General features: G+C 35.4%; 1 protein-coding gene and 1 long non-coding RNA gene across 2 annotated transcripts in view; one reads left to right on the top strand and one right to left on the bottom strand.

Annotated features, from left to right (window-relative positions):
- Positions 1 to 10,833, top strand: part of cacna1bb (calcium channel, voltage-dependent, N type, alpha 1B subunit, b) — a 179,632-nt gene that overhangs the window by 103,449 nt on the left and 65,350 nt on the right. Inside the window, exons 10-12 of the mRNA XM_077232765.1 lie at positions 461 to 576; positions 1,315 to 1,404; positions 10,405 to 10,494. Of these exons, the coding sequence (XP_077088880.1) occupies positions 461 to 576; positions 1,315 to 1,404; positions 10,405 to 10,494 (296 nt within the window). The remainder of the gene's footprint in view (positions 1 to 460; positions 577 to 1,314; positions 1,405 to 10,404; positions 10,495 to 10,833) is intronic.
- LOC143740747 (uncharacterized) lies at positions 6,010 to 6,664 on the bottom strand. The gene is made up of 3 exons (XR_013204890.1): positions 6,569 to 6,664; positions 6,336 to 6,404; positions 6,010 to 6,091 (listed from the first exon to the last, which is right to left on the bottom strand). It is a non-coding gene; the product is annotated as an uncharacterized LOC143740747 (long non-coding RNA).

Raw genomic sequence — 10,833 nt, 5'->3', positions numbered from 1 at the left:
CACTAGTGGGTTGTTTGATACTGCGGGTGCTTTTACAATACCATCTGTCTATCAGTAGGCCTATTTGCATGACATCATTGTCTTGTATTGAGTTAGTTACATGGCATTTACGGCTTAGTTGATTGGCTCAACATTTTCATGTAAAAAGAGGGCAGATTTCAGATTGCTTGCTCCTTGGATGTCCTGTGCTAGACAAATACCTGCCCCTGTAAGATGAATAGGAACACTAATGGTTAACTTTATTCAGGATATAACTACCTTTTTGTGTGTGTCAGGATAGTGAGACAATCAAGTAAGACCACTTGGAACAGTTGAGAAACACAAAACAAAATTAGTTGAGAACTGTTTCCTAAAATAAGATGGGCTTTCCAACACAACGCACTCAGACAATTGTCTTTGAAAGCATTCAGAATTTAGATAATTTATGTGCATTCTTTTTATTATGTGTGTTTGGTTTTAGGGAGTTTGCCAAAGAAAGAGAGCGAGTGGAGAAGAGGCAGGAGTTCTTGAAGCTCCGCAGACAGCAGCAGATTGAAAGAGAGCTCACTGGATACCTGGAGTGGATCTGCAAGGCAGGTTGGTATAAACGTGACCTCTCACTGCTGGGTCAAAGGATTCTGTTGAACACTTCACCACGATGCATAGAAATAGAGCTTGAGTGATCGAATGGAATTCAAGCGTAGTTCAGGCAGACCACTGATCGCTTAACAATATCAGCTGACGCTCAGCTGATTTGTTACTCCACCTATTCTAATCAACTATAGTATTTATCACTGACATTGCCACACAGACATTTACACCCGCCTCCACCCCTTCACCTCCTAGCATAATAGAGCAGTGGATTCTCCAAAGAAACTCTATGTACGTAATCCTTGTTTCTCCTTCTGTAAACATACTGTATGCTAAGAAACATTTGGTTGTTAAAAGGCTTGGGGGATTTGTGTCTCAAGGATGTATCTCAAGGTGTCTAGTATGGCAGCTTTAGCACCTTAGAGCCTAAGCCTCTCGCCAAATCCAAAGATTGTCAATTAATTTCAATCTCAAAGTGGTCCTGACTAAAATATGTAATTATAAATACAACCCTATTCATATCAAGCCTGAATTTTTCAAAGCTAATAGACAAGATATTGAAATTAAATAATAGATAAAGTCCAATATATTATTATATATTTAAAAGAAAGTATGGTATCTAAATAGTTTTAGTGCAAATGTTGGTATCGTTTAGTCATCTGTACAGTACTTGTGGAAATGGACCTTAATTCTTTATAGAGTGTATTTCATATAATGGTTTCACAATTTTCTTACTCATTCCAGAGGAGGTGTTGCTGGCGGAGGAGGATCAGAATGCTGAGGAGAAATCCCCTTTGGATGGTGCGTGGTACAGGAGGAAGCAAAACAACCCAGGTGAAAAGAGGGCAAGGGCAGTGCTTAATTTGTAAATAAATAATTGCCGGATCAAAAACAGCAATTAAAAGGCACTGTGACCGACACTGACCATACAACTTAAGTTTCCCCTGAACATACAATGACTTAACTAAACAATGACGGCACAACTGTAACAGCATCATTCACAAGTTTCTGCACAGCCTAGTGTATTATTCTATCACATATATAGCTACGTTGAGACCAAAAATCATTCAGCTGATCAGTTATATTCTCTCACGGACAACGTCGTTGCCTTTTCCATTACATCGATTTCTGATTCTGACTGATATAACTACCGTTGCTCATGTTTCCCGCTATCCTGATTATTATTAGCAGTTCTATCTTCGGGATCTCTATTGATCAGTAACACTACCAGCTTTACTCGTGGATATGGAAAATGAAAATATGCTTGACTGTCTTTTTGACATTTTGTGCGATATGAACTTATTTATATTCAAATAATTCATCAGGTATATACACTCTCCAAACTTCATGCTACTCTCCAAAAGTTACGCTTTACTGCATGCAAAACATTAAGCAGTAAGCACCAACCATGGTGATTTTGAACTTAAGAAAGCTGATCAAAAATATATATGCTGAGGCCCAATAGCAAAACATAACCTCCAAATACATTTGCGTGAAGCTCAACTTCCATAGAAATGATCTGACAACGGTTCCCAGCTAGAAATTTTTTGTTCTAAAAATGTTCTGAGAACATTACCATGCAGTGTTCTAATAATGTTTTCAGCGGGTAGTTTTATTTTGATTCCCAGAATGTTCTCCTAAAAGCTAGGATAACATTCTCTAAAAACATTCTAAATATGTTTAATGCTAACATTGTTAGAACATTATTCGCTAATGTTCTTATAACATTTTCAGCGGGTAGGTTTCTTTTTGTTCCCAGAATGTTCTCTTAAAAGTTCTAATAACATTCTTTAAAAACATTCTAAATATGTTTAATGCTAACATTGTTGGAATATTATTCCCTAATGTTCTTATAACATTTTCAGCGGGTAGTTTTCTTTTTGTTCCAAGCATGTTCTTAAAAGATCGGCTAACATTCTCTAAAAACATTCTAAAAATGTTTAATGCTAACATTGTTAGAACATTATTCCCTAATGTTCTTATAACATTTTTAGCGGGTAGTTTTATTTTTGTTCCCAGAATGTTCTCTTAAAAGATGGCATAACATTCTCTAAGAACACTCTAAAAATGTTTTGTGATGACCTTCTATAAAGGTTTAATCATAACATTTTTAGAACATTACATCCCCTAACATTCTTATAAAGTTTTTAGCGGGAAGTTTTATTTTTGTTCCCAAAATGTTCTCTTAAACAAAAAAAATGCTTAGCTATAACATTGTTAAAACATACAATTTTATTAATCTCAAAACTAAAACATCAGAATCTAACAGGTTTATAAATGGCATCCACATAAATTATTAGAAGTTCTGCGTACAGTAAATGCCCAACATTAAATGAAGAAATCAGTAAAGTCCAATGTGCAATCATGCGTCTTGACTGCAGTGTTTGCTCAGAGTGCTCATCATCAGTCTTTGCTAGTCTTTGTTCTTGCAGAAGAATAATACAGTCATCTGTATTAATATGTGTTCTAGTGTTCTCTCTTCTAGTTGTCCAGCTGCTCTCCCAGTTAGCAGCAGTGAACTCTATTCTCTGTTTGCATGGTAGGGTTTTACCTCATAGCCTATAAAAGAAGATCATGCAACAGTGTAAACAGAAAGAATACAAATACATACATATTAAGATCACAAGCAATATTGACATTGAAAACTTTCAAAATTAGCCAGCCTAATTAGTAATCAGAAATTATGTAAGGACTAATTTATTGAAAGTATAAATATGATACCTTATGAGTATCTTTTTTGTTTCTGTAATTTAAAACATATACTTAATCCATATTAATAACACAACTAGAGGCTAAATTATGTGAACAAACGTTGATGTTGGCTTGAGAAGCCTGAACCTCGAACCAGGACTGGAACTCAGGTCGCCGTGAGCACAGCTCCAGCATGGCACAGCGCTGCCCACGAGGCTATTGCTCTGACTTAACAGCGCTTATATTGTCTATGGATCGTTACATTTCTTACAGATTTCTGCTTGTTTTAAATCAGATACAGATAAAGTAACACTGCATTTGAATGTATTGGCGATAGAACTATTTCTAGAGTGAATTAATCATACCTGTAAGTGCAGCATCTCTTTGCTATTAGTGAAGCTGTACGTTTTAGTTACTTCAAAAGCAGAAAGAAATATATGCTAAGCTAGTTATTTTAAAGCTAGTTATTTTAGTCAATAAAGTTTTAAATATGGATATTTTTCTTACACAAACGCATCGCTTCGCTTTAGTGCTGGGCGGTTTGACCAAAAATTTATATCACGTTTTTTTTTCAAAATGATGCCGGTTTTCCGGTTTATGACGTTTTTTTTTTCTCATGCATAATCAGGTGTTCAAAGCATTTTCTACTGGTTGAGAGAGGAATTACTGCAGTAAATTGACTTAGGATGGTCTATTTTACTGTCATTAGTGAATATTGTAGAATAGAATAGCGCCCAGTATAACCTAAAATTGTTATTTCTTAACGTTCTAACAACGTTCTTGTAACCAGGAAATAACGTTAATACAACGTTTATATAACGGGAGAATTGAACGTTCTTATAATGTTTTGAATAAAGTTCTTATAATAACCAAGAAATAACGTTAATACAACGTCTAAAAAACTGGACGTTTTGAATGTTCCTATAACATTCAGAAATAACGTTTTTATAACTTAATGGGAACGTTATGAAAACGTTCTTATAACCTAAAATTGTCAGCTGGGGAAGAGGAGAGATTCGCAATTGCACTGAACACGTTTTAAGTGCAGGATTCTCTGAGCGAGTCCAGAGAAAATAGACCTATTCTAAAGCCTCGTACACACCGGGACGAATATCGGCTCGCGTTATTCGTCAGCGTTTTTCAACGCGTTTTTTGTGTTCACACCCAAGCGATTTTCGCTGACGATGAGCCGAGTGAACATGCAAATTTATTCCCTGACATTAGATGGCGCTTAATGTAAAACAGAAATACCCCGGTCCACAAAGTGCTTCTGACACTCGCTTGTCACTCAGAAGAAGAGAGCAAGTTTGTCGCGTTTGTCATATAGTTCTTTATTCTCGTTGGTGTCTCTTTGTAAAGACACCAACAAGACCAGCAGCTCTACATTCATCTGGCCTTGCATCTTCCTCGTCTTATTTCTTCCCGGCAGAGTGTAGTCAGAGAATGTCTAATAAGTCTAATAATAATAATGTCTAATAAGAGAATGTCCGTAGACGGGCTTTGGTCATTAGACATTCTCTGCTTTGGTGTAGTAGACGCTGTATATCTTCTTCGCCATTACGTATGTGTGCTCGGCAAGACCGTTTTGTGTTTGAGCGCCCCCAAGTTGTGTTTTACTGTAACTTCAGAAGCTCCAGACACGTGAGCAAAAGCGCCAATCTCATTGGTCGGATAGTTTTTGACGCGGCGCGTCAAACCAAAAAAACGAACCCGAGGCGTTTTAAAAAAAATGACGCTTTTACGCGTGGCGTAACTCACATTGGCGCCCATTGTTTAGTCACGAGGCGTTAAACGCTGCCGAATATCGCACGCGAAATTCGTCCCAGTGTGAACAGGCCTTTACGTGAGCAGCGTGTATCTGAGAGCGCGGCACATTATATTCCGCGCGTGAGCAGAGAGATTCGCGCTCGCGCATTATATTAATGTACTTTCGCGCTACAATAATGCGCTCTCGACATTTGACAGGAAAATAACGCCATAGTTCTGCAGCATCCATCTTCCCTGTAACGTAACACCAGAGCACTGCTGTTTATTCTCGCCTCGCAGTCGCTGCTTAGAAGTGCAACATTGTAAAGGGTCCGTCTGAAACGTTCATCTAAATGTCACTAAATGTTAGCATCACAACGTCGTTCCGAACGTTGTGTAATTAAATACATCGGTATGGCGGTATATTAAAAATTAATATCATAACAAAAATATACACCGGTTTTCGGTATGAACCGGTATACCGCCCAGCACTACTTCGCTTCAAAAGGCCTTTATAACCCCGCCAGAGCCGTGTGGATTACTTTTATCATGGATGGATGCACTTTTATAGACTTAAAACAGAAACGGCCATTCACTGCCATTATAAAGCTCGGAAGAGCCAGGACATTTTTTAATATAACTCCGATTGTATTCGTCTGAAAGAAGAATGTCATATGCACCAAGGATGACTTGAGGGTGAGTAAATCATGGGCTAATTCTCATTTTTGGATGTCTTTTGGATGAGATCATTTATGGTCTGTGTTAGGTGCTTTTAGCACTAAAGCTCTAGGAGTTAAGAGTTGAAAATTTTTGTCTCAGAAAAATAATAATAATAATAATATTTAGTTCAAATAGGTTAACAATATGTTGGCTTTCTTAAACCAACATAATTATTTCCTAACATTTGAACAAGATTACTATAATCTGTATTATAATATAAAGGTAATTCTGTGAAGATTTACAACAAGTTACAAAACCACCTACCAGTTACAAGTCTCTTTAGCTCCCATATCCATTCACCTCTGCAGGTTTATGTTTGACAGATTGTGTCCTTTACATTGACCATCAGCCCCAGAGTAATTACCTGAAATATTTTAAAACATGGTCTGTCAACATACAACGATATTACAAGCACATACAATATTTGCTAGAAACACAAAAGACTGAAAACGTTTTAGACTGAATGCTTTTTCCAATTTTCCCATTACCTCTTTATGAATTACTGAAATATTATTAACGTTTACTTTCAAAAGACAATAAGATTAACACTTTTAAGTTGCAAAAATAGAGTATTCATATACACAGAACACAATATTATAGTAGGCTACCTTTGTTGTAAATGGAGACTTTATTGCGTCATCGGTTTTATATTCATCTTCAAACAGGCAGTTTGGAGTCTGGATTAAAACATATCTAGCTGTTATTCAAAAGTAACATATACTCAGATTTAATGCGACTGTCATACAATTCTAAGAAAGTAAAATCTAACGCTGAAAGACATATATCAAGGATAAGAGAAAGCTATATGTAAACTGAAAAATACACACAAAAAAAAACTTACAGTTGTGAAAGAGCTCTTCCGTTGACCAGGAGTTCTGTTGTTTGGCAATTTGTCAATTTAGACAACGGGCATTTTGCGCCGATTTCTTCAACAAAAACTTTACTTTCTTTGCGCTGTTTGTCGATTTCAAATGTTCTTACGTCATGAGAAAATCCCGCTGTGATTGGTAGTTTTAAACGTCGATCCACAGTGACCCCCAATCAGCTTCTCGTCTCTTCTAAACACATTTCGCGCAACAGTTCAAACAGTTCAGAGTAATATCCTCAAAACACTTTACAAATGCTGTTTTGATAATCTCCTCTTTTAATATGGAACATTATGCCAATATTTTATTGGTTAAAATAATTCTACAATCTGTTACCTAAACAGCTTCCCTAAAATATCCTTAAAATGTTATGAGCTTTTGTTACTCATCATATTATGAGATTTTGTCATCTCAGGCCAATAATGTCCTCAAAACATTTGATGAATGTTGCTTTGATAATGTTCCTCCTTTGTTATTGTGCTAATGATTTATAAAAGATAACAACATCCCTAAAAAAATCCTCAAAATGTTTCATGCAAAATGTTAAAAAGTAAATTGAAAGGAATGTTTTATTAAAAACATTTTATCATCTCAGGACTAAATAATATCCTCAAAACATTTTACGAACGTTGATTTGATAATGTTCCTCTGTCATTATGGAACATTTTACCAATGTTTTATTGAGAACATTGTCTTATCTGTTATCTCAACAACATTCCCAAAACATCCTCAAAATGTTACAGTTATAATGTTCTTGCTTTGTTAACACTTCACATTACAATAACGTTTTATAAAAAACACTCCGTCATCTCAGGCCTCAATGATATCCTCAAAACATTTTGCGAACGTTGATATGATAATGTTCCTCCTCTGTTATTATGGAACATTGTACCAATGTTTTATTGAGAACATTGTATTATCTGTTATCTCAACAACATTCCCAAAACATCCTCAAAATGTTACAGTTATAATGTTCTTGCTTTGTTAACACTTCAAATTACAAGAACGTTTTATAAAAAAACACTCCGTCATCTCAGGCCTCAATGATATCCTCAAAACATTTTACGAACGTTAATTTGATAATGTTCCTCCTCTGTTATTATGGGACATTGTGTCAATGTTTTATAAAAGATGATTCTACAAACTTTTACCTCAACAACATCCTGAAAATGTTACATATAAAATGTTCTTGCTTTGTTAACACGTCACATTACAAGAACGTTTTATAAAAAACACTCCGTCATCTCAGGCCTCAATGATATCCTCAAAACATTTTGCGAACGTTGATATGATAATGTTCCTCCTCTGTTATTATGGAACATTGTGCCAATGTTTTATTTTGAACATTGTATTATCTGTTATCTCAAAAACATTCCCAAAACATCCTCAAAATTTTACATTTAAAATGTTCTTGCTTTGCTAACACGTCACATTACAAGAACGTTTTATAAAAAACACTGTCATCTCAGGCCTCAATGATATCCTCAAAACATTTTGCGAACGTTGATATAATAATGTTCCTCTCCTATTATTATGGAACATTGTGCCAATGTTTTATTGAGAACATTGTCTTATCTGTTATCTCAACAACATTCCCAAAACATCCTGAAAATGTTACAGTTATAATGTTCTTGCTTTGTTAACACTTCACATTACAAGAACGTTTTATAAAAACACTCCGTCATCTCAGGCCTCAATGATATCCTCAAAACATTTTACGAACGTTGATATGATAATGTTCCTCTCCTGTTATTATGGAACATTGTGCCAATGTTTTATTTTGAACATTGTATTATCTGTTATCTCAACAACATTCCCAAAACATCCTCAAAATGTTACATTTAAAACGTTCTTGCTTTGCTAACACATCACATTACAAGAACGTTTTATAAAAAACACTGTCATCTCAGGCCTCAATGATATCCTCAAAACATTTTGCGAACGTTGATATGATAATGTTCCTCTCCTATTATTATGGAACATTGTGCCAATGTTTTATTGAGAACATTGTCTTATCTGTTATCTCAACAACATTCCCAAAACATCCTCAAAATGTTACAGTTAAAACGTTATATCTTAGTTTACATTTAACCTTATAGGAACATTATTTGAAATGATAAAACATCCATAAAACATTCTTAGAACATTACATTCAAATGTTTTCTTTAAAACATTAACCAAACTTGTAGGGAATGTTAGCCAAAGTTCTGAGAACGTTCCCTGCTAGCTGGGTTGTTTCATGCCAGTGTGCCCGCACTGTCACCATGTAATGCGCTTGTTTATGCCGGATCATTTAAAAACTATGACAGAATGCAAAAAATCCATTTTCCAGAACAGGAACCGGCTCAAATTAAGCACTGGACAAGGCTCAATGGGGCTGGTTTACCGTAGTATCCTATTATAAAGCAGGCCAGTGGAAGGTATGCTTTCTTGTTACATGAGCCATCTAATGTGACCATGCTTTTGCACTGCTATGGGCCAAAATGGCTTTTTGGAATCTGAGTTTAGATTTCGATCTTTTCACCTGGGCACAGTTGCTGGATAAGTGAATTAATCACATTTTGTGCAGAGCCATCTCAAAATACAATTTTTCCCAAAGATGTAAGAATAAATGTAAATAAAAGTCCATGTGTATTGTATTTATATGCTAAAATACTCTTAAAACCAGTTAAACGTCCAATTTCAGTAAAAAATATGTGAAGACAGGAAAGAAAATATTTCTTTTATTTATCCTTAATGCCATATTGCCTATTCGCACTGCGAGCTATTTGCTTTTTTACTCGCAGACTGTTTTATCAAGGCCCATAATCTCTGTCAATTTGGGCTGTTTTGGAAGCCAGGAGTAATTACAGGGATTAAGACGACTGTGATAATTGGATTATACGCATGCACATTCTCACCCGCGTGCCACACAATGTTGGCACTGACTAGCTAAGTAGTGATGCAACTAACCTAAGTTCATTTTCTGCAACATGACATTAGTTCAACTATTTTTAAAATGCAGGTAATGCTGTTTTTTTCTAGTTACCAACAGGCTGCAGTTGTGGTGTATTTTATAATATACATTTACCTGCGTTTAACTCATTAATGTTTATTCAAAAACTTGGACAATAGCAAATTCTATTTTGATGTGGTTTGCTTTAAGGCAGGTTTTTGTTTTTTAAACCAGTCTATAAATCAATGTTTTTGTTATTTAGTGGCCTGCTAACCTACTGTAATTAATGAGCTGACTATCAATATTAATCATTAAGTAAATCAGGTAAAGTTGTGATTGTATATATAGCTTTGCTCTTCTTACAACATAATCTCATTACATCTGTTAGTTTTCTATCTTCACTGTTTTCACTATCAGGCAGAGGGCAGATGATTAAAGCTATGGTTCCTTCTTGAGCTTTAATTAGTGGTGTCGACTGGATCTATGCATTTAGAGAAGAGGGGATAGATAGAGAGAAAGTGAAAGTGTGAGACTGGCGGGAACCCAGGATTGTGCTTTCTCATGACTAATGAGTCACTGCACAATCAGGCCTGTAATGTGCACACATTTCTTACTGTAGCTAGACAGTAGATTGGACATTACATTGTTTTGACAGACAAGTAAAATTATTGTTTAGATGTAATATTGTTAACCACTTGTTCCTCATTTGATAAAAATCATATACTAGTAAAAACGTTTTTTGGTTTTATTTACATAACTTGTGCTTAACTGTGCTAAGAATTTTTCCCCATCTGATTAGGAATTTAATGTTTCTTTAAACTCTATCATAATGTTTGTGTATATGTATTTGCATGCTTATGCATTTTTTGTGATCAGTCCTGAAAAGAACAAAGACCAGAAAGGGTAGAAACGACCTCATCAGTGCTGAGGAAGGAGAGGAACATTTCACAGACATCTCTTCTGTCGGTAAGCTTTGACCTTTAACCTTAAGAAACTCTCATTGTCAATTACTGTGATGCATGACCCTTTTTGTCTAAGCCAAATGCTACTTCTTTTTACATAGCCTGCATCAAATTTTTCTCCAAAATAGCATTAGAATAGAATTTGTTCAATTGATTTTATTTTATTTTAAATATCTAGTATAGAATGATATTAATAGTCTGCAAAAAGCAAAGAAATCACTTCCCTTGGTAAATAGTAAACTGAAACCTCTACAGAGTTTCTCAGATTAGCTTGAATGTGCCTATTAGCTGAAGAGAGTAAAATGGAGAAGGGAAAGCAGGATCAGGTGACTTCTGCTGTGTG

Source organism: Siphateles boraxobius, unplaced genomic scaffold, assembly GCF_051911475.1.
Source record: "Siphateles boraxobius isolate OS27281-9 unplaced genomic scaffold, OSU_SipBor_1 18, whole genome shotgun sequence".
NCBI lineage: Eukaryota > Metazoa > Chordata > Actinopteri > Cypriniformes > Leuciscidae > Siphateles > Siphateles boraxobius.
Note: the sequence above shows the minus strand (reverse complement) of the source record. Positions and strands in the feature narration are given on the sequence as shown.